Source organism: Cynoglossus semilaevis, chromosome 12 (assembly GCF_000523025.1).
Source record: "Cynoglossus semilaevis isolate Cse_v1.0 chromosome 12, Cse_v1.0, whole genome shotgun sequence".
In the NCBI taxonomy this organism is placed as follows: domain Eukaryota; kingdom Metazoa; phylum Chordata; class Actinopteri; order Pleuronectiformes; family Cynoglossidae; genus Cynoglossus; species Cynoglossus semilaevis.
The window spans coordinates 7,415,921-7,440,852 of record NC_024318.1 but is presented as its reverse complement, the minus strand read 5'-3'; the positions used below and the strand labels follow the sequence as shown (position 1 = coordinate 7,440,852).

At 38.5% G+C, this 24,932-nt stretch overlaps 1 protein-coding gene across 4 annotated transcripts in view; it reads right to left on the bottom strand.

Moving 5' to 3' along the window:
• LOC103387269 (collagen alpha-1(XIX) chain) overlaps window positions 1–23,097 on the bottom strand; it is a 93,826-nt gene extending 70,729 nt beyond the window's left edge. For 2 of the 4 annotated variants that reach the window (XM_025060866.1, XM_025060869.1), the window contains exons 1-11: window positions 22,361–23,097; window positions 19,221–19,342; window positions 18,855–18,929; window positions 18,655–18,754; window positions 13,327–13,450; window positions 12,943–13,218; window positions 12,151–12,231; window positions 11,447–11,569; window positions 11,044–11,106; window positions 7,290–7,334; window positions 4,153–4,197 (exon numbers count right to left, since the gene is read on the bottom strand). In XM_025060866.1, coding sequence (XP_024916634.1) covers window positions 4,153–4,197; window positions 7,290–7,334; window positions 11,044–11,106; window positions 11,447–11,569; window positions 12,151–12,231; window positions 12,943–13,218; window positions 13,327–13,450; window positions 18,655–18,754; window positions 18,855–18,929; window positions 19,221–19,308 — 1,020 coding nt within the window. In that variant the 5' untranslated portion in view covers window positions 19,309–19,342; window positions 22,361–23,097. The remainder of the gene's footprint in view (window positions 1–4,152; window positions 4,198–7,289; window positions 7,335–11,043; window positions 11,107–11,446; window positions 11,570–12,150; window positions 12,232–12,942; window positions 13,219–13,326; window positions 13,451–18,654; window positions 18,755–18,854; window positions 18,930–19,220; window positions 19,343–22,360) is intronic. The other 2 variants (XM_017037557.2, XM_025060868.1) reach the window with 1 other exon arrangement.
• Window positions 23,098–24,932: the final 1,835 nt, after the last annotated feature.

Here is a 24,932-nt window from a genome sequence, read left to right as displayed (position 1 = left end):
CAATTGCAGTCAAATTATGTTTTCATATGATGCCAGTTCTCCCCACTGTGGAACAAAGGTTTCCTCCTTCACAAATAAAACAACTGTAGGGGTGTGCCATTGTCATCGGTGTGGATGCAAGTTTTAGTTGCCGTACACAGTCTAATTGCTACTGCCTCCATTTGGCCTAATGGCATACTACAAATATTTTTATTTGTACTAAGTAGTCGGGGCATTCTGCTGGAGAAGTGTGAGTGAATAACAGGCCTGCGAAGCTCTGTGGAACAGGATACCGTAGTTACACAGATATCTTGAGTGTCGGCCTACAGATGCCAAGGAGGTTACGGCAGGAAATGCCTTTTGTGACTTTCCATCTGCTCAGCGATACACCACCAAGTACTGACTGTTACATGACTTATCGCGATGACACAGAGTGTTGGAGAAGATTAGCATTAGCATGTCTTTTGCACTGTAAACGTACAGTATATCATCTACCGCCGTGTCCCGAACAAAGGGCGACAGGGTGAGAAGTCACCGTCAGGGGTCCTGTACCTCAAAGATATCGTGTTCCCCTGGTGTCGCTTAACTCTTCTTTTCAATGGCGCTTCACTCTACAGCCCGACATCATGTAGCTTCAAATGTAACTTAGATGCCTCACAAGATAACAGCGCGTGCACTCCCTGTGTCCCATAGGACACATTTCTGCAAAACGACACTGGATCACATGCTCATACATAGAATTCTGGCGTGTCAGGTGTCTACTCCAGCCTTAAATAACGTAGTAGCTTTTAAAAATGGAGTATGAGCTAATTGCAGTAAAAGGACAGATCGGGTAATAGAGAGTAGTAGTAGCAGTAAATAGGTTAGCACCAACATTCAAGTAAGTTCCGGATCTCCTATGTGTTTACGATGAAGGTGATTTATACATTTATGAGCACTGTAATCACCGTGGTTTTTATTCTCTGGCTTTTATTCTCTTTTTACATGTTTTTTTGAATGGACATGTGAAATAAGATCCACTCAGACATTCACACTGACATTCACACCCATGGTCAAATTAAAGTCAAAGATCTACATTTTTTTATTGTAAGGCAAACACACTAACCGCTTCTCCATAGTAGCGTCCTGGTACTACTGATTTCCTATAACAGAAATTGTCCAACTACTACAAACACATATTTTTCAAAAACACAAATGCAATTAAACTAAACCTGCAGTTTGGTCATACACTCTGTCCATATAATCAATATAAGGGTCGCAGAGATTGAAAAGTCATTACTGAATCGGACAGATACGGAAATAATATTGACCTCATGTGCCACTATGTTCAAACTCAGTGATGTGAAAAGGTTAGAATTAATGGAGGTTTGAATTAATAACGGAGAAAAAGGTAATATTCATATATCCATATCACTGGTACCATCAGAAAGCTGCTTGAGGTCAATACATTTTTGTCCTAAATTTTCCAACCCCACCCACCCACCGACAGCAACACATTTTATCACCTCACACCAGGAACATCAGATGACATCGTCTTGATCTTCAAACTGTTGCTTCTTTAAAGGAAGAAAATGTTCAACGGCCAAGACTTGGTCTCTGAAAACTTAACAAGCTGTCAGCCAGAGCTAAAGGTGAACAAGGTAGCGAAGCTGTTCACCTAGTCCTTTCTGCTGATTGCTTCAGCTCTGCCGTTTTTATTCATGCATAATAAAAGTAAAAGGAAGTCTACTAAGAGTCTAAGATTCATGCATATTAATGCTCTTTTAATGACAGAAAGGACTTGAAATGTCCACCTGATTCTGGGTTTGAAACCTGACAGTGTGACCTGCTCCCTGACTGCATGCCGGTGGGCTTTAGCTGGTCTTTCAGCAACTTTTAGCTACTTGGTGAAGTGGACAAGAAGAAACTTTGACTTTAAAATATATGGAAGAGACAGCTCGTCTGCTGGAAGTTTTCAGCAGAGCTGTTGGTGGCTGGGGGAACATTGTCAGCAGTTATTTGTCATAAGTTTTTAATGTATGCCATATTGCTCCTCCATACATGCACACCAGTCGTGACTGTTCTAAGACGGCAAGAGAAGGTCATCTCCGTGTAGAATGTCTTAGAATTAATAATAAAACTGTTTGACTTGGATTAAATTCACTAAAAGTGAAGTATTGAGCCCTGTTGAAGCTCAGCTACAAATAGCTTCTATAAAGGAACAATAGATCATTTTATACTAAGCTAGAAGCTAAGTTGAACGTAGCCAACATAACCAACTTTGCTCTAATTTGTGTTGCTGTTCCAGCAGTAACAATAACAAGACCGATATTTTACCATTGTGTAACTCATGAAATTCACATGAAATCAGTTCTTCTTATTCTTACTATCTTCACCGGCCGTCTGAGTCATGAAGTCATGTCCGTCTCTGCCCATATGGATTGATGATCTGTCCACAAACCCTTTTCTAATACAAAAATGCTTCAGCTTTTGAGTTACAAGAGAAATGACATCTTACGAGCTCCCCTGACCTTGACTTTTACCCAAAGTCTCTATAAATCTTTCTGAAAAGCTTGTGAAGGTTTGTGCCAAATGAGAAGTAATTTGCTCAAAGATGTTCTTCAGGAAAGGACAGATGACCACAGGCATAATGTCCTGGCTGTTGCCGGTGCCGGAGCATAAAAAAGATTACATTTTTAGACATGGCGGCTTGGCTGAAGAAGTCCGGGAACTAATAGGAAATTCAAAAATGAAGTTCCAACTGTCTTAAGGCATCAAAATAATTAATGTCACTTTTTGTGGAAACCACTCTGAAATGATCCACCCTGTCGTTCATTTTGAGGAGACAGATCTGAGAAAACCTGCTTTTCTGGTTCATAATGTAATCATATCCTCAGAGTGTTCTTCATTTTTTATTAAGTTTTCATAATGGTTTAATTATTAGATGATGGATTCATGGATTTCATCACTTAAACTGGATCTTAAAATGAATTTTGTACTTTCTTAAAGTATGTATCCTCACAGAATAGCAGCAATAATTAATGCTCCTGTTTTCCATTTGTATTTTCAGTGCCAATCATAGAGATGACCTGTGACCTCTCATTCGATATAGTGCTTTCCAACAACATCCATCAATTATTCAGCACAAATGACAAGCGACTCAGGTTCGGAAATCATTTTTTTGCCACTGTGTCGGTTTTTAAAGAACAGACGTAATGATTGACTGGTCATGGTCAATGGACAGCATCAAAGGTTTTTGGTGGTTTCATAGTATATATATGGTAAAGTGGCCACACTCTGTATTCAGGAACTACCACAACAGGTCACAGCCCATAATTACCCTTTGTGGTCATTTCCTGTATGCCATGTTTTTAGGCTAAATTTCTAAATGATTGATGCATTAAATATAATACTAATAATATTAAATATTAAAATATATCACATTAACCTTCTTAAAACCTAAATTCAAGAGGCTATAAATGATTTAAGGGGATGATGTCCTTAAATTAAGAACAAAGAACAAAAACTGCAGTCGCTGAGCAAGGTTAATTAATGTCACACCAGCAGCAAAAAAAAAAAAAAAAAGAAAGAAAGAAAAAAGGTCAGCTGTACTGTGTGGCAGACTAAGTGTCAAGTTAGACCAAGTTCAGAGGGTAAGACAGATGGGAATATGAGCAACAGTGGTTCCATTGGTTTATACTGAGAACAGGTGTACACCTACAACACCCCAGGACGGTCTAAAAACTTTCAAGGCCCTTCTTTGTTTCTGAAAATCCATAACTTTTATGGACGTGGCGGACCTCTAGTGCACTAAATCCCCTCTTTCAAAGTTCCTGTATATTACATAGATTAGTTTCATCACCGCAGACAGATTTAAGAGCATGCAATAAAGTTTAGCCTGATGGGACATCAAAGGGGCTTCCAGTAATTTTAAAAATGAGTTTAGTCCATTAGTATGCCGGGCCCATGGTATCGTACATATCAATTAAATCCACTGCAGAAGGTCAGTGTGGCTGGGAACACACTTAGATCTACTTCAGATATGACGACAGTCACACACACTCTGCCTCACTCCTTCCCTGGGGCACCACAGGGAAAATGGAAAAGCCTATAGGAATTGATTCCCTGAAGAAACTAGAAGCAGTTGATGTGCGACGTATGGAATATATGTCTGCAGAAGGGAGCACTACTTACCTTCTCCCCATCGATTCCTGTTTGCCCTTCCGATCCAGGTTCCCCCTGAAATGGCAAGATTGGAAATTGTAAAAAAAGTTCTATTTTTAGTTTACTAACATATACCATGTATCAAATTGTCTTTGGTGTGGAATTTAGGTTTAATATGTAGGTCTGTGATGTGTGTGGCTTTTATTTACAGTACTGTTTAATATTCTATATGATTACATTACATATAAATTGATGTGCTTCCATGTCAAGTGTTTCTATCGTTGTACTGCAGGGTGGATTTTTTGTTTGAAACAAATAATAAAAAATACATTTCCAAAAAAAAAAAAGTCTATGAAGAACATCTGAAGGAGATTCAAGGACATCAAAGATAACAATTTGGTTACGAGAAAACCGACTACATCCCAGGACTGGTCCAGAAATTTTCAAGGTCCTTCTTTGTTCTGACATGCACATATTTTAACAACTTCGATGCCCTCTTTACTCCACTGCATTTACTGACAGCCCTTTTATTGTGTTCTAATAAATTCTATAAATAGCACACCTGATGTCTCTCCAATCTGAAGTTTTGCTGGTGATCCAACGTTTCTAGGCCGTGTTGATATCCAAACGCCACGGTTACGGAGTCAGATACAACAGTGACACCGGAGGATACCGTGTCACTGTCTCACACTCACATGTGCCAATAACAGAGTAAATAAAGCACGTCTTGTCCATGCTGCTACAGTAACTGCTGACGCTGTTCCAGACAGTGTGTGTTTCCACAGCCTGTCCTGAGTGAAACAATTAGAACTTATTATTAAATCAAAGTGATACAAAAATGCACTGTGTCCTAAGATAGGACATTCTGCTCATAGCATCATTTCAGCTTCAGCACAGTCAATAGTCTGTGTAAGATTATACCGAGTCAGGGAACAGGCTGTAGGATGGTCTCAACCACAGATGTCAACTTCTTAAAAACTTATGACCACAAATATCTTCCTGATTAGTGATTCTGTGCAAACCACTCTGCCTGTACTTTCCACAAACTCTGCCAGAAATGCATGAGAGGTTTTGGACCCCGTTGGCACTCTTATCACAGTGTAACCTAAACAGTTTTATGACCTCAGCACATTCATAAAGCTGCAGCAAAGTCCCATAGTAATATCCAAGGTCAATCATATAATTGTTCCTAAAATATCGATAGCTGCATAAAAACCAAACGACAAACAACACCGGATAATGTCTACGTCTAGACACGGGGACCTATTTTTGTCAGAAATGTCTTGATGTATTTTTTTTTTGTTTAATGTAAACTAAGATGAGAAAGAAAATAAGAAAGAAAGTCAACTATGTTTATTAATTTGTAAAGAGTGAATGATGACTTTTTTTAACGCACTTCAACACAGGGACTTTCTTTTCACAGAAGCAACTCAAGCTTAAAATACCATCTCAATGTCATTAAACTCTCTCAGTAGATTAATCAGAGTAATCACAATTAACTGCAATCATGATTAATTCCAACTCATCTTGATAACTCATCATGATTAATATGAAAAAAGAGAAAATGATACACAATGAATATAAATAGTAAAATAAGTAAAAATTATAATAAGGAAAGAAAGCAGACCCTGAGAACAAGAAGATCACTGACAAGGAGACAGGCTCAGGCAGCAGAAGATGCTAGAAAGTGTATTAGCATTATATTAACGCCACTGCTCTTGCATGCAGCTTTGTGCTCTCTAGTGGAACATAAGAGCTATCGCTGTCTCCTGGAGCTCATCTCATATTGCTCAAGTGGAGAGAAATGTGACATTAAGTGTTACAACCGTATTGCATGAATCAAAATTCACAAGCAAATCTGTCAGCTCGCTGTAAGCTCACCTCCTCCAGTGGATGAAGGTTGAGGATTAAGCCATCCACACTGGGCTGTATAACCCACTGATGCATAAACCGCCCCAGAACAATATGTGGTCAAATGGATCACTTAAATATTCAATGACATATCCAGTGCATATGTTTTCACAATCCTGTGTAAACAGAGCAGGTCTCTCTCCCTTTAAGACCTGACAATAACACCCACATCCTAATATTACAGCAAGTGGTGCTTCCTCCTGACATCTCCACCCTCAGTAACAGAGACCGGCGCATCAGGATTACCTGAAGCAATATCAGTGTGAACAGTAAGAAGGCAACAGAGCAAAGTTTTCCATTAAAAACCAATGGGTTTTCCCTCACACTGTGATAGTCCAACTCTATTGCATTTTTTTGTTACCTTCCAACTCTAGTCTCCTAAATTGTGTTTGACCTAACTGCAGAAAGTGCAACATAACCGAGACACCAAGCTTCTTACTTCAACCCCCCCTCCCCTCCTGCTACAGACAGCCAGGGCATCTCTAAGAAGTTGATATTGCAGCCACAAGGACATGATCCATTTCTGGCCTCCCTCACAGGAAGACTGCCAACTGTGTCCAGTGGGGCGCTGAGCCAAGCCAACAGCACCATTGCTCTGGAATAAAAGCTTTTGGTCTCTGCAGCAGTACGAGTGTCCCCTGTGTGAACAGGGCATCTACTTGTTGGTTTAATTACTTTTTTTGGATTGCTTTGTTGTCTGTAATGCTCCCAGGACACAGTGAATTCAGGGATAAGAGAAAACCATCCGAAAGCAGAGTTTCAAAAAAAAAAAAAAAAACTTTCTCACTAAAGTATGAAAAAGAAAACACACGTCCCAGAAAATATGTCAACGCAAAATCGAATAAAACCATATATGGGAAAGTAATTGTTCCAAACAGACAAAAAAGTTACAAAAAGGTTGGCACAGAGGCAACTTTACCTTTTCATTTCATTAAATTTGAATTTTAGAATTCTGTAAGATTTCACCAATTATACACACACAACTACAGCATATCAAAGTAAAAGTAAAAACTATAAAAATATTTTTTGTGCAAAGGAATTTGGCAAACCAAAATGAAGGAACCTCTCAGACAGTTACTTGTTTCTACATTTTATAGTTTCTCTCAACCTTACTGGGTTGTAGTATGAATCACTGTAACAACACAAAAACCTTTAATTTTTGTGTTAAAAACAAGCTATAGTGAACCAAACTACTGATTTGGAATTGTACTGTCCTATAGAAACGACAGAGTGATTAGTGGGTTTTGCAGTCCAACCTTATGTCCTGGGTTTCCTGTCGGTCCGACCTCCCCTGAGTCCCCCTGCAACAGGAACAACACGGTGTCATTAGTGAAACGTCTCCCTGAGTAGCTTTAATGGAGACTTGTCATTTCAACAGTGACCCTGCTCCTACAGCTGTTCCATAAGTTCTTGTTGACACAGTGGCTCAGCAGCTGCAGCTCAGGTTACTCTTCCCAGCAACTGTGAAGCATGAATCCAGACCTTGTTATGAGGGTGTTGTATTGTCTACATTATTGTGTTTAAAATACACAGGAGGGCATAGACTGTGAAGAAGACTACTGAACGACTACAATGGTTTGTTTAGTCAGTGTTATTTTACATGACTCAATGGAAATGGAAAGAAATCGTTGGTAAACAAACCTTATAGACGGAGGATCGGGTAGACCGTTGGCCAACAAATTAAGCAAACATGGTACTTGCTGCAAACTAAGAATCTAATTACAATAGATGTTTGAGATTGTGGTCACATCTCCATTACAAGCCCCATTTGTTAGAACTTAATAGATTTGATGGAGATACAAGCAAATGTTGCCAAGCCTAATAACCGAGATGGCATCTACACCTCGTGGATTATGAACTCATTAGTGAAGCCATTAGTCTAAACAGCATGCCAACCCAGTCTGTTCAGACTTTCATAACTACTTAGAACCTGCTCTATAAACATAAAGTTCTTCAGTACAATTAATAATGGGCTCTATAAAGCATCTGTCACAACACTGGGTTCTGTGGCTGCAGAAGATAAAAAGTGAGTCTAGAGGTTAGCGTATTTAATTTCTGTCACTTATTTTACCCATTCGTACACTCATGAATAGGTTGGAAGGAACCATCAATAAAAATCGAACAACAATTCAACATCGATGACTGCAAGAGGAACAATGCTTTGGCTAATCAAATCAAAAGCTGCTCCGATAAAAAACAAAAACAAAAAAAAACTTTCTCCCATTTGCTTCAGATGCACAGACGGCTGCAGATTGAATTAGAGTAAGTAATTAAAAACACAAGAGCAGAATAGTTAAAGGGGAACAGAAACTGAGACTAATGTGAAGAGAGAAGCAGTATACAGTCTTTGTTTTTCTTCGCTCCTTACATTAACGCAGGAGCTGTAAATCTGCTGACGAGCAACACAGAATGGATTTTCTTTTTCAAGTTAGCCACATTCTTATAACCCACCACTTATCTGTTTGATTTCCTGGGGGATCCTGGATTAATTATAACAGTTTAATCCCCTTTTGCAGTGAATTACAAGCCTCTATCAAACTCTGTCTGTAATGGAGGATATTACTTTCAATTGGAGTAAAACAGCCAAAGTAATCCCCCACACAATTTTCAAAGAAGTGCTCCGTGTAGGTCACAGTGATTGGCCCGCAGTTCCTATTAGGCTTCTTTAATGCTTCAAATTGCCCAGATGTCTTTGATTAATCTTTACAAAGTCAATACATACTCCTTTTTGGCCTTTTTAATTATAGTCACTGGAGCTCCCTGGATAAATTAGGGATCAATGATCAAGGATTAAATAGTCTATAAGAATATTTGGCAAAAGGTGCTTTGGCAAAAGAATTCCCCACAGAGGTTAGGACAAAGTCAGGTGGTCACTGTAAATAAAGGAGATGGATACACCATTTTCTGCCAGAGCCAGATGTTGTACAACAGCTCATCATCCATCTGGGTCTTAAAAAAACCAACTTTTTTTTTTCTTCCTTCAAGAGTTCAAGGAATAGAGTGTCTCTTTACTTTTCACCTTGTCCAGGTTTATGCTCTGGTTCAGTCTCAGCAGTGAGAGCTTTAGTGAATAAGCACCATAGTGGTCTTAGCCTCCTTAACAATTCATTACACTATGCATGAGAAGATAAAGAAAATGAACAAGGGGATTAGGAGGGAAAGAAGGTTGAAATTAGAGGGTGGGCCCTGAAGATTCAACAAAGGTGAGTCACAGGGTGAAGCGTGTCAAGATTTTATACTTTCTATGTTAAAATAATAAGAAATAAAGCTATAAAAACATGAGGCAATTAATGACAAGCAAATTTGCAAATTTTGGCAAATGTGTTCTTAAAAAAGGTCGAGATATTTTCAAATTCAATTTTTCTTATAAAAAAAAAGAGACAGTCCTCAGATTTTCCATCTCAGCCACTGAAGGGTTGCTGTAAGAATTTCATAAAAAAATAAAATTAAAAAAAAAACACCTGAAAACTGTAGCTACAGCGCCTCTACAGGGAATAAGGGAAATAAAAACACACTATGTTTATAAAGAATTATTAAAATGCTTTCATTTTTATTCCTCAAGATTGGGGTGTCATTTTAAGCTCCCGTGGGCCACACAAAACGGCTTGGCGGGCCGCATTTGGTCCCCGGGCCTTAGGTTTGACACATATGCTCTATATAAATACAAAAAATGGCTTTGCATATAAGAGTAACATTCTTTTAACTTTACAGGCTGATTTTAACTAAACATGTTCCCCTCCATTTAAAGTGTGCTGTATTTAACCTGTGATGTCACTGGATTGTGCCAGTGTGCCAATGTGGAGGTTCACAGTCTTGAGGGCGTAATTTAATCGATTTATTGTACCAGCCTATAATAGGATTTGTTATGAATTCTTTTGTTCGGTAAATAAATAAATGGTGCCAAATATTGATTTGCAGAAAACAGATTTCAGTTGTTAACAGCATGTGCTACCCATTCAATGCACAAGGCCAGTATAATAAACAATAAAAAATGAACTGTCTCTGTGCTCCTGAACAGCAGTAGTGAGTGATGTCATCTGCGTAATGCACTACTTTCATACCTGGATTGATTTTAACAACAAAGTATGTGGATTGAGGGTCTCTTTTTATTAGATTTGCTCGGCCAAACACACAAGACTGCAGGTAAGTCTCCAGTATCTGGGCTAGTATCACCTCGGTGGTTCGGTTTACAGGATAATCAGTGTTAAAAACAGAGCCACTTTATCTGTAAGTATATTTCAAAATGTAGGACGTTAAGAAAAAAAAACTGATGTAGTGTTGAGTTTTTCAGGTTGGAGTGGATTGCAGAGATGGAGTAAATCTCCATTCCCCACTCTCATCCTGAGACCATTCTAATTATATAGGACACTGGCCCAAGAGGACATTCATCCTTATCATGCGTACAGTATCACCACCTCTTCTATCCTGCCTTTGAATCCCATTCACACTGAGGCCTGTTCTCCCCTGGGTTTGCTTTAACCTTGTACAGATAGCTAAAAAGAGCTTGACTGAGAAAATGTGATTTGTCTCAGGAAACCAGTTCTTAACGGAGCATCAAGTTTTTCCTTCATGTTTCTCACAAATAACACAACACCCACAATTCTCAATAACTGCAGGCATTTCCTGCCTCCTGAGCTGACATGTATAAGAAATGATCTATTTTTATGGTAATTGGGAACATTTTGCAGACAGTGGGGGAAAATCACCTTATAAAGAAAATTGCCTGCAACTGAGCAGCGTTGACTGCAGAACATGAGGTTTGTGTGGGACACCACAGGAAACGTGCACTTGGACCCAGGGCTGTTTGTGTTTTGTTTGTTTTTTTCCTGACAATGGAGTGTATATCGCTTTTTAGTGTCCTTCAAATCCAGTCGTCTCTGACCTTAAAGCCCAAGGACATGCCCTTTTTGAAGGGTTAATAATATTGCATTTTCCATTTTCATTTGGCAGAAAACCTTATGTAAATACTGCACATGCATAAATCCAGGACCTGACAGGGGTCGTTTATACCTTGTCTCCTTTGTCCCCCTTTTCTCCTGGCAGTCCAACTACACCTGGGAGTCCAACATCTCCCTGTACACAGAGAGTACACATTAGTTAGATTAACATGTTCATCTTAAGCCTTTTGTAGATAAAATTAGATCTCAAATTTATATATATATATATACATAAATATTATTTTGTTCCTTTTTGTAAGTAGAGTTTATTTTTTATATGGACTGTATTTCATTCTGACCTGAAACTGAGCATTTTTCTGCTAAAATACTTTCTGGCATTAATCCATTTTCTGGCACTAGTCCTTTTAACTGGGATTTAATGCCCACAAAGATGCATGTAAATCAGCACTGCTTCACTTACAATAGACATTACACTTAGTTAATTAGAGGGCCTTGTTGAGTGGAATTGATTGTACCTTTTCGCCTGGACAGTGACATCTGTCATTTGAGTGTGAGACCGGCTGAGACAGCATCTGTGGAAGCTGCTGTGTAACCAGGGGAGGGGGGGCCGTCCCATTAAAAGTCTTCTTGGCTTCACACTGGATCAATACAGAGATTTGATGTGTTAGAGCCTTTTATTTTTTACACCTTTGCTTAAGGGAGACTGGCTCTAAGAAGTAGAAATAATATTATAAAAAAGTGAATTCACTTTATTATTATAAAGCTTTAAATTCCCAACATTAATTCAGACTGTGTGTTGAAACAGTCTTTCACTGAGGAAGGCACGATTCACTCTGAGTAATTCTAGACTCCCAGAAAACTGGTAAAGATATAGCATGGCAAGGGGTCAAAGGTCATTTATCCATTAAGTGTTGCTGTTCCATTAGCACGTATTGATTATACAGTGATTAAGTTATTAAGTTTCCGTCTGGGGACACATATCCTCAGTGGCCAAAAACACAGCCTGTTATACTTGCAATGCGTGATCATATTATTCTGTCGCTGAACAGAAATATTCACACTATTTTATTGGCTGACTTATACAATTTTGAGTAAATGCAATGCATCTTCAATATTTGTTTTACAAATAAAAAAAGCAATTTTTCAATGTGTAGCAAACAAATTCACATCAGTAAATGACATTTTCTTTGCTATGCTTTTAAACTCTGATGCACTTTACCTTTGGTTGCACGAGCTCACAGCAGTTTTCCATCTCAGCCATATAGGGGTCACAGTAGATCAGAATTTGTCTGACCTCCACCTGTGGGGAAGGAGTGAGAAAAAGGTTTTTTAACTTCTTCTCACCTGCTTCTTACTGAATAGCTGACTTGTTTTTTGAAAGCATCTTTAAGTATTAAGACAGTTAAACCATTTACATCTACATTACTCGTGATTGAATCACAGTGCCTAATTAACATAATTCTCAATCTGCAGGTTATGGACCTTGACAGTACCTGGAAACAAATACACACATGGGGAAACATGCAAACATTATTTTCATGTGGGAAAACAAGGAGAACATGTAAAAGACATCAGCACTGGGACCTGAACCAGAAATCTTCTGGACCTGAAGTAAAAGTTTAAAACTGTGGCCCAAAGGTCAGACGAGGTTACGACCTGATTTCCACCTGCTTCCGACTTTAATTTTCCGAGGCAGTGACATATCTTTGCAAATGTTGTAGTGTCAGCTGTTAATGCTACTTAAGCTGGGATTGTGGTGTTGGGTAACCAAATGGCATAGCTTGAGCTAACGTTTGTTAGCACTTTGAGGCACCCTGCTGATTAAGCATTACACATACACGTACAAGGCACAATACAGGATTTGCAGGGATTATGGAAATTTGCTCATGAATCCTTTTTAACTTCCTTTGGGAAGTTAATTAGGGATGTTGGGAATTAGGAATGCAAAGATGAACAAGAGGCACAAAGGAAACAAATCAATCTAAGACAATGTGTTGAGTATGAAGCGTACATCTACAGGTCGACCATCTTCCATCCGTGTGGTGATCAGTGTTTTTCCACTGGGGTCAATGCCGTCCTTCTCGTCGGTCAGCCTCCTCTCTATGAGCTTGCAGTCCATGTAAAGTGACACCATGTTGCTCTGTAAAGAAATGCTCAGCTTGTGCCACTGGCGATCAAAAAGGCCATGTAGGTCACGGCTCTTGAACGTGTAGCGCAACGTGTTTTTGAGCACACCCTGGAAGGAAAGCTCCAACACTTTCTTATTGCCATCCACCACGACAGACACCTGAGGAGAAAGCAGAGGGACATCAATGCCACCATATTGTAGCTATATGTAGAGGTGGATATTGATATGTACCGTTATGTGATATTAAAGCACAGAGAGTGGCCCCACCTGACTGCCTCCAGATTGGTCAAAAATCTGCCAAAGATACCAGCGGTCCTTTTTCGTTGTCCTCCTTACCCGGAAGATGGTGACAAAGGAGTATTCACTTGAAAGTCCATTTGGAAAAATGGATCTAAACAAACATAATTTGATACAGTCAAACTTAAATAGAAAAACATAAGGAAAGAAAATCACAGTGTCAAGTGTCTTTTCTTCATTTTGAATCTAACTTCTTTGGAAACCCTCACAAAGGGACACAACAATGAACCTGTCAATTAAATTCAGAGATCAATAAACATTTCAATATCCTCCTACTGAGAAAATAGTCAGAGGAGGAAAACCAACAAACCTGATTCCATTTAGCTTGATTAATTTCTATACTGACTCCCTTGGTTTTTCTTTAATGAAAACACACACGTAGAAATATATGGAAGGGATGCAAATTTTTTACCTCTCTTAAATTGAATACCGCACTCTACAGCAAGTACATCAAAACTCTTCATTTATAAAGGTATTGATAAAACTATATATAGGTATTTTATCATTTTATACAATATAAAAAGACAACCTGTCAACCGATACGAATCCCAGTGTTTTTATTCTATTTATTTTTATATTACATTTATATTTTTAATTTAAAATATTTTCAGAGATGTCATTTGTCTGATTAAGCACATGTACGGTGGAATTATTAGATACATTTTACTCATATTTTACCCAAAACTTTATTAGATGAAAACCTTTGCTCCACAGTTGTCTGTGCCACTGCAAGTTTTTATATTTTCATTAAAGTATATTTAAGATGAATCAAAGTGTGCACAGGAAAAAGAGCATATGGAAGAAAAAACAATCATGCATGGTCCAAATGTTATTACAACTTTTTATTTCAAGAATCAGAGTTGTTTATTTACCGTCTCCTCTCTGAACTTTCTCTCTGCATTAAAAACAAGGAAATATTCTAACCTTAACCTCTTTGGCGGACTGAAGTCACCACTCAAAAGTAGAGGAGCATAAACATAATAAATCAATCTCAGCAGAAAATAATAACGCAATGAGAAGGTCGATGAGAAGGCACAGCACTGCTGGAGTAAAACAGGGGTCTTTTTTTGGACAGGTTGAAAATGAGTTTTCACTCCAATATATCGTCCTCCTCTTCTCTCAGAGCTTCACAGACTGTTCTCCAGCCATTCCTCCAGTTCTTTCAAATTGCACAAACGGTACATGACTGACAAGAGTCAGTGAACAATCTGCAATCTAGGAATTTGTGCCTTTCATTCCAACTCAAGTCCTAAACGATCTAATATAATGGACTTCCTCAGCAGCACCCTCGCGTCTGCTTTCTGTTTGAAGTCTGAGGCCGACACTAAAGTCCCCACCTAAGCCTGCTCTTATTTCAAAACACGGTCTCCCAGCACACTTGATCTAAGCTAAGAGCCCACAGGGTTAAAGTTCCTGACCTGGTGCTGATTGCCATCAGCGGCTAAGCAGTTCAACCTGCACCTGAGTGTGGGCGAGTTGGTTTAAAAACACCTTTTTGCAGCTTTTTGAAAAATAGGTAGGGCTGGCAAAATGAACTCGGGTTAGGGAAATACTTAATGTTAATACTTAATTTAATGTTAAATTAGTCACATTCATTTTTTAAACACATTATATCACATAAAATGATTCTCGAAGTTTTTCATACTAATAATTCCATAGTAATAATTACATCATGTGGAGTCACAGATAAAAGGGTTTAAAAATACATACATCTATCTGCTGTCATTCTGTATTTATTATTCTGCGCAAAAATGGTTATTTGTATCATGTATTTGAGATTTGATTTGAAATTTGAGTTGATTAGATCTCAGTTAATCATGATTAATCGTAATAAAAAAATAATGTTTGACATTCATACAAACAGTCCTGCTGGGGGGCCATAAAGAATGAGTAGAAAATGATTTTCATTATTTCAAATGTTCCCTTTGGATGATATGGAAACACTGTGTGCTGTCCTGCCAAATTGCTTAGCCAAGTTCCATTTAAAATGGGCTAATTTACATAATGTGCTTTCCAAAATGTGTGATTATGTCCTGTGTTGTGTTCAAGGACAATGTTACTACAAGGTAAGACTCCTCACTGCACAATCAGGGAGCCTGGCTCCAAACACAATTACAGCGACATAGGTAACAACAATGTCATTTCTGTGACCTATCCAGAACAATAACCTGGAGTACACATAAAGGGATGCGTAGCAACACCACAGTGAACATCTGGAAACTATCAATAGAAAAGGAACATGCCCCTGACAATGTGTAGTTACGTGTCTGAAACAAACTCTTGTCTAATTAGGAACAGTGGTTTGACAGAATGCCACAGCAACACGAACGGCCCGGAAGAGAGTCTCCCGGAAGCGGCTTCAGTGTCCAGGCCACATGTAAGAAACTCTATCTGGGAGGATTCATTTAAATGAGTCAGAGGAATCAGATTGCCTTTGCTGCAACAATCAAACCTCAAATGCCAGCCTAGTTGGCTCATATCTCTATCACTGACACACAATCCTCTCACAGATTAAAGTAGGCTCTAACATGTCTGTTTCTATGCTTAATGCATCATTCATGCTAGAACTTTAACTTCCTCCCAGCAGGAGTCCCCTTTGCTGTTTGAATACCGAAGAACTGTGCCCGGCAGCATGATAAATGGTAACTACTGATCAGGCCAGATGAAACACATGCCTGAAAAGGGATGTTTGTGTACTGCTTTGTTAGCAATAATCCACTGTTTACATAAATAGAAATCCTGAAAATGAAATGTGTTAAAAATAATTTTCTTCAGACCAGAACTTTAAAGTAGGTTAGTAAATGTTAGGTCCACTGGTACACACATTTTTTAAGAGTCTCAACATAAACTTTTATATTAATTCAGATTCAATTTTTACATAATGCTAAGTGCCAGAAACCTGACGGAGGCTCTCTCACTCAGTCTGTGGTTTGAAATCCCACTTTCTATCAAACTGCAAAACTTATGTAAAAATGTTTGTTCCTCAGAAATAAACCACAATCTCTCACCATGTAATTAGTTTAGTTTGATGTAGGGTGGTGGAATCGAATGCTTCCTAGGACAGTGAACGCATCATTGAAATGCCTCAGTCTGTGATTCCTTTCCTTCCTTAGGGTTAGCTGAATTAGCCAAAGCAGGCTGTTTAGTTCCATGAAATAAAGATAAAGATTGATGCACAATTTACCTCACTGACGTCACACCACAAACACGCCTGGAACAAGAGGTACACAAAACCTGCAAAGTTATTTTTAGCCCTGGGGTTTTTAGAAGTTCATTTATAAAGGTTGTTTTTTGGGCTTGTTTAGAAAGTGCAGCTCCTAGACCCGCTTCTGTTTGTCCTACTTGGCTTGTGATTGGCTTGCACTTTTTGTCTTCATTGTTTGAGTTGTTCTGTCTTTTTAGCCCTGCTGAGACCAACGAAATATACCCATGCTAACAATACCAAGAACATGTATTAAAAAAAGACAGTGTAACAATGACTGGGAAAATGGAGAATAATAGAAGGTTAAAGGCTGGAGCTGGCTTGTTTTTGAAGACCTGGTTATTTGTTTCTCTCCTGAGACCTGGCAACAATGGTTGCAGGGCTCAAATCACTTTGACCCACGGATTTCACCTGAACTTGAACTAAAAAGAGGGTCATGTAAAATTAATTGGCAGGCCACGTGTACCCTCTAGGCAATGGATGACACCTCTGTCTTACACCAGTTTTACTGGAACTATAAACTAGCTACAAACCTATAAAAACATGTGTGTGTAGACCAGTCAAAATAAAATGTTATGCCTTTACAGGTTTGAATATCAGATGGAGGAAGAGAAGAGAGCAAGAGCAAAGACAAACACACATTAAAAAGACAGGCGGCATTAGCAGCACTGAGCCTCAATACAGCATGAGAGCATGGTTAAAAAGAGGGTGCGTTTTACGGAGCAATTTGTCACATCACACCATTGTTCAATGACAGTGTCACATTTGATCTGAGTAGTATAATATGCACTTTGCCAAAAAGCTGACAGAACATTAGCCAGACGCAGAGTGGAGCATCTATCTCTGTTTGTCCTGCTGGTAAAAAGTAAGCAATGCTTTAGAGGCTGTGGCGAGGGCAGTGGGGCAGTCCTGCTTCGTGCAATTGCCCTCACTTTTCTCCCTTCGCTGACATGGAGTATCACCTGTCAAAGTACTTAGATAATTGGATATGAGCGGGATGAGAGCTTGACCACTATAACCAATGACACTGTCAGCAGTGTCATTGAGAACCAGCATCCTCTTGCACGATGGGCCCACACCGAGGGAAGGGCTGAAGTAAATGTATTTTCAGCGTGAGTGACTGAACAGGGTAGATCGCAAATCAACTAGCTCAAAGATTCCACCACCTTTCCACAAAGGTAGCGGCAGTAAGTGTTTACACTTACATGTCATGTAAAAATACTAAGAATACCCCCCCTTCTCTAAAGGACAAAGATAGGCGACATTTGGCTTTGACAACGTAAGGAAAGCAAACAGTAAACATCTAAAAATACTTATTTAAAATCCCAGGCACTGTTGTAACAACACATTTACACTCAATTCCACTGTTTATGACCTTGAGTGGGTACAGCCACTATGTTCTACAGTATGTAATATTTTTTTTAAATTAAAAATATAGTCATAGAACATCCATGTGAATTAATTTCAAATTGTTAGGATACATTTTAAAGATTCCTTATATTCAAACATCATTTGAAATGTGCTCCATTGTCTGACCTTGTGGCAGAAACCATCAAGTACTGTATGAATTTCAATGGAATAATTTATTGTCAGTAAACCTTAACGTGAACTTTAAGATTCAAGGCAAAATGATCTACACCTTTAGAAAAGATAAATCAAATAAATAGACTGCATATGTTGTATTTGAATATCACCGTATTTAAAGGTGCATCACAAAGCAGTTATGTTTTCAATCAGAAATGAGGTACTGTATGTGGAAATATATGACTTCTACAACATCAGATAAATTCAAAGCCTTTTCAGGGAGACAAAGAGTAATAGCCTGAACGTTACATCCACACTGTATATTACCTTGGCCACACACAACTGACTGCACCTTACAGGATGCTTGTATTGTGCTCTGGTTTCATCACAGGAGCAAGAGAGAAGTACAAGTGGAGTGGCGTACGGAAAGATTATTTACTGCATTGTCGTCAATGTGCGGACTGTCTCTGTGAGTTGTCCTCCAACAATGCAAGAAGCGATTGAAAAGCGATTCAGAAAATAAATTCACATGCACTCTAACATAAAGCCCACCGATATTGTCTGCAACTCACATTGTTGGCTTGATAAGTGGACTGCTTCCCAATCTAAATGAAGGCAGGTCTTCCATAATTGTCCCTTTTCGAAGTAGAAACTTTTCGGTGAGATCAAACCCTGTGAAGAAAACGACATATCAATTCATATAAATCCTCCACAATCCTATGTTGGAATATTAAATAAATAATAAATTAGCTAAGGTCGGAGCAGTGCACACCTGTGATTTGCAGAGGGCGATCTAATGCATCAGAAAATCTGTGGTCCTCCACACTCAAAGGGGGACATGAGTCATCTAGAGAGGAAAAAGAAAACCGTCAACAAGGTTAATTATATTTTATAAGATTAATAAGAATAAAGACAGGGGAAAATAAGTGATTTATTATATTGTTACGTTTTTTTAATATTAGAAATTTGGAAGACCGGTTGGTTTTGTAATTAACATAACTAACAGTAATCTGTTTAAATCTAAATAAAATCTTATATTAGATAAAGGGAAATGCATGTTTTTTCCTTGAAAAATAGTAGGTTTAAGAGAAAGATAAATGTTCCATGAAGGCAGAGAGCTGAGGACAAACACACATACCTGCTTGTTCATTCACTGCCATTCCAACGGAGCCAGGAATGGAATTTAAAGTCCAGAGGAAAGCAGTCCATCTCAGCACACACATCATGGTTCAAACACTAGAGAGCAGTCCACTTCAAAACCTGGGTGTAAACACAATACATTACACCAATCCATCTGTTTAAGTCCCTATATTTGTGAAAGTGACTCATTGAGGCCAATGGATTAAACCAACAAATCAGCCTAGTGTTGATTAGATGAGTATCGTTGCCAACGATGGCAAAACTAATAGCGCACACAAGCAAACTGTGTTGTTCTGCTGATTTTACTGATCTGTTGTGTGGCTGGTTGTGAACGAAGCACCTCAGATCAGGGTTTTATTCATTCAGGAAACCTACTGTAAACAGGGGGTAAATGATGATGATGATAAGAATGAATTAAAGTTTTAATTCTTTCAAGTAAGGCCACAGTCAGCAAGGCTACAGTCAGTTACTAAGATACCAAGGCTGTAGGTTCTATAAATCATATTCAGTTGTGCATTATGAACTCTCTTTCTATATAGAAATTGACTGTTACTGTAACTAATATAAATATTGGCTTTTTACTTTCATTCCCACACTGTGGATTCATGGAGGCCTCTTACAGCATTCGTGGTGAAGTCAGTCAACAGGGAGAATGCACTTCTTTGCCATTCATTCATTAGATTAGTGAACACCTGCCATACAGTGATGAATAGAGATGTCTATACTGGGGATAAATCATTAGACTCTAAGCTCTGTTTATGTTAACATTTCAATTGATAACCAGGGAGCCGGCCTGCCTTACGTTCTCTGCAGACTGTTTGTAATTCATTAGGTCTGCATGTCATCAACACAAATTAGCAGTGGAACCATGCCGATGCACTCAATCAGTGCGGGATACGACCAACAACAAGAACAACAATGGGATAAAGACAACACAATAGGTATGCATTACCATGACTGCTGTTACTCTCAATCTAGCAGATTAGCAGGTGACAATAATTAATGAAGACGTCTCCATCTGTCACTGTTTCCGCATGAGTTTACGGTAACTTTATATAGACGTTATTTAAATACATCATTGCTGAGTTGTCCTGTGTTTCCATGTCAGTTCTTGGTCCTGATGCCAAAGCCTTGATCTTTGTTTCTGAACTACTGCGTTAACACTCTCTTGTGTTTGATGTGTAAGCTGTCAGCAGTGTGTTGGTCAAGGACACCTCGCTGAAGGGCCCAAACCTGGAAACCTCCAGTTACAAGCAAGTCTCTTAAATCACTGGACAGCGCTGCCAAACAAAATGTTCTGAATTAATGTCATGCCATTGCAAGGAAGACGAGGATTTTTTTAGTCGTCCTGCACGATAAGAGTCTTCTCTGCATGGCACAGTCGGTAAAGTACAGTAGAAGTGATAGCACGCCAAGTAAACACCTACAGTTACAGCTTGAATAGCTTGCATGTAGAATCACCAGGCTGACAATAAACTACAGTAGGTATGATTTATAATTTGTCTTTTTCTTTCTTGTAAATCAGGATAGGATTAATCTTAATCAAGAATAGTAGGATGCAGAACACGAGTTCACAAAAAATATCCACAAACAATATGACTCATATAAGTAGGTTTTTGTGACGAGAAATTGCTGTGGAGAAGTGCACAGAATTTGCCTCATACATACTGAATTAAAGAAAAGCTATGGTTGATTTTGACAATTAGCAATTTAATATTGATAAACTTACTAAGAAAATGTCTAAAGAATTGTTGTGATCAGTTGACTGCTCAATAACAATGAAAAATCTCAAATTGTGAATCTAGATTGGTCATCACACTGTGGTCTTCATCTCCTAAAGTGCCCAAAATGAACAATAGTCTAATGCAACATATTCAAGTAAAGCTAGGCTTTGTATGTGACAATTCATCGCTGATGTGAAGGCTGGAGTTGTAGTAACAACTGGAACGTCCAGTCAAAACTTTTTGGAATTTTGGAAATCAGCACTGAGATTGACACATGATTAAAACAGTCAATGTTGCACTCCACTTGCAATATTATTTTGAGCAGTGGTCAAAAGCATTGTAAAAGAACTTCCCTTATTCCCCCAGCTACTGTGTTTAATACTACCACATCTTCAGTTTTGTTGAATCCCAGCAACACATACTTATTTATGACCCCATACCTGCAGACCTCCAACAACAGTCATATGTTGAAACAGGAAAAAAGTATTTCTAGATTCATTTTTACCACATAATGAACCCCAATCTAGCATGCTCGTTGTGCGTGCAGGCCCGCCTTGACATGATGTATCCAGATAAAGTGAACATGAATGTGCAGTAGCACTATAAAGGTATCATGTTTCCTGTCTGTGTGTGTGAAGGCACTGAGGCATTCCCATCATTTCTGCAAATGTATGCAGCACACAAAGAACTTAGCCTGCAGTCACATTTAATCTCTGCTCTCTCCTTGACTGGTTCTTATTAGTGAATATTGTGTAGGACCTGAACCCACACATGATTATTTTTACCACATTTACTTTTGTAGACAGCTGTACTGTCTGCTGCTGAAATCCTGAATCAGTATAAAATAAAACTGTGTGTTTAAGTGGGATGTAGTGGCACAGTTATGTACACACACAGAGAGACAGAGAGAGAGAGAGAGAGAGAGAGATAAACTGCTGTCTCTCCATCACTCACGTGCACACTTTCAGTCATTAGATAAAACTTCGCCAAATTCAAAGAAGCTACTGCGCTGATTGGTTGGACGTTTTACTTTTTTTTATTATTTATATTAATTATTAATGACCGCTGCGAGTCGTAATCGCTGCACGTGAGACATATATTTCTGACTTTGCTTTTTACAAGTGATGCAGTACGTTCACACGGTTAGATTTTACTGCTGCAGAGCGTTTACATAAATCAGAAAATAACCAGTTCATAAAGCGCGTGTCCCACGTAGCAGACAAGTTAGAGAGACCGACACAGGCGTGGGAGAAATAAGAACTAAATCAATCAAACATGATCACATTAACAGTAAAAGACGAGGCAGACAAAAACATGCCCGTTACTGCTGGCATTCTCATGCATTCACACGCTTGTATATACATTAAATCGGATATAATTTATATTGGCGTTAATTTGTACTATAAGTACTTACAGCTGCGGTGAAAGTTTCCTCTATGGCAAAAACAAACAAACGGCAGCGAAAACAACATAATCCATGTGTGATTACGATCAGTCCGATTGCGATTTCCAGGACTTGGAAATAAAAGTCACAGTGGGATCGCCTGCTAGATCTCGGTCCTTATTAGTTGCACCGAGTGGCCCTCCCACTCTGTCATTTTTACTGAAATGCTCTGCCTGAGACTTCGGCAAACATGAGCAAACACGCGCTAAAAGCTTTCACATTAGTAAATAAAAGCCCCGAGAAGAAACAAAGACTACCATTTAACAGCTGCAGGTGCAGGGATTACACACTGTTTGATGCTTTATTGTCTGATCATTTTCATTCCCCGAGGGGAGATAACGCCTGGATTTAGGTCCCTTTAAGGCAGCTTGACGTGCGTTAGTGTGTTATTGATAATACAACTGTCAGCTCAAAGAGATTCTTAATAGTCTCAACAATGGACTCAAATTGTGGATCTCGAACTTTTTCTTCAAGGCTCCTCTGAAGATAGGACTATTTATAAGATTCTACGATTCTAAGATTTTCCTTCAGAACTCCGTTTTTTTAAACACTGCGCAGCCTTTAAAACAATATTCTTAATGAACAGAATTTTCATTTTTAAATCCTCTGTTCGAAATTTTTTTAAAGTCATTAACTGTCTCTTTAAAAAATGGTTTTAAAACCTAATAATAAAAGATATTTTCCTTCAGTTTCTAGTTTCTAGCTTCATCAAGGTGTTGTCAGTGCATACCCTAATCTCTAATCCCTAATTTAAGTTTAACACTAGATAAAGTATCTAGTATTCATAAGTAACCCATTTTGAGATCGGGGTAGGCTGGAATCAAACCATGAACTTCCTTTGACTACCACGGAGCACAGTTTCATGAGAGAGAAAGAAAATGAGAGAAATACATGAAACTTAACACACATTTCTAATCAGAGTTATATATCTGAGATGACAAACAAATTTTCCCTGCAATGGATATGTGCCCTCAAGGGACACACCCCCTATGTTGGGAGCCACTGCTCTAAGAAGCCTGGACTCATAATTTGAATTAATCTGATCTGGGTTTTTTTTTACCAGATTATTTGTTGTATACTCATTTTGTTCTATACTCATCAATAAAGACAGTATTCAATAAAAAGAGACAATTTCAAGCTGCAGGGACGAGCAAAGTCCTGCAGCAACACACACCATGCTCATACTATTTTAGTCAGAACATGCCATGCCATGTTGCAATACTATATGGACGGCAACAACTACAACATTTGCCTTACTCTGACTCAGTGTGTACGTTTTTTTTTTCTTTTTCACCACAGTGTGGTTCTGTCACGCTTCTGACACCTCTCTGTTTAAAACCTAAGCTAAAAATGTGACTGACTGTGTTTTCTACCTGCTGTGTTTGTCCTTACTGTTTTAGTGCTGTGTAAACTGTGTTATTGGAACCTACATGAAGGTTAAAGCAGCCTAGTTCTTGCACTCTTGTTGAAACAGCACACCAAAGTTGCAGACACCCCAGCCAGTGGAAACAGGTGTTCAGGCTGCACACACAAAACTGTTTAGACAGATGATTTTAATGCACCCTCCCTTTTGAGACATGGACAAACACACACATGCACACACACTGCATTTTTCTTAAGTGCAATGGCAGTAACAACAGAACATAAATAAAAGAGCTAATAATAAAAGTTATGCAGTCGTAGGTTTTTCTAGTGTGTTTACAGTATATCTAGTGTTTTAGATACTCAGGACTGAATATATATTTTCACTACCTGATATCTTTTGAGCAGAATACTGTAGTCTTCACAGTCATATTGTACCATTGCACTGCAATTGTGTGTATTTATTTCCTTTTAGTGCTACCATATACTGTAAATTTACATCCAATGGAGTGCAGCTCCTACTACACACAACAGTTAGAATCAAAATGCTCACTTTGGGATCTAACAAGCTTTAAGGGACTCAGCGACAGTTAATTTCACACACTGTTAAAAAGGAGATTTAAATGGCCTACTGCCACCACAACCTTTTCAAGCAAGTCATGATTTTTTTAGCCAGATTAAATCATGTTTTAATGTTTCATAAGATATACACAATTGATTGTTTTTCTATGTGTTCTTTTCCATACAACATATTTGACTTATTTGTTTATCTTTTCCTTGTCAACTGTAAATAAGCACTTTTGAATAAAATACTAAACATTGAAAAATAGCCAGTAGGTGGCAGTAAATCAACTTTAAGTCTAACGGCCCTAATAAGTAGACTTGAGCCACTTAGTCTAGCCTTGAAGGCCACATTTGTTGATGAGTAGTAGTTTTTTAAATTAAGGAGGGCAATATTAGCCATATTCAAGAGAAGTACAATAACACACAGACGGGTGTAATACAACCTTTGTCTTTTGGTTTTCGATTAAAGGAGTTTATCTGAAGTGCATTTCTGTTTTATCCAGTGAAAAATATTTTCTTGTTAGTTTGTCTAGCTTTGGCAGGTCTGCGAAGAAATTACATATAACTCCATAAGGTCCAGATTGATATTTACGTTTGTGTGATAAAATTCCATTTG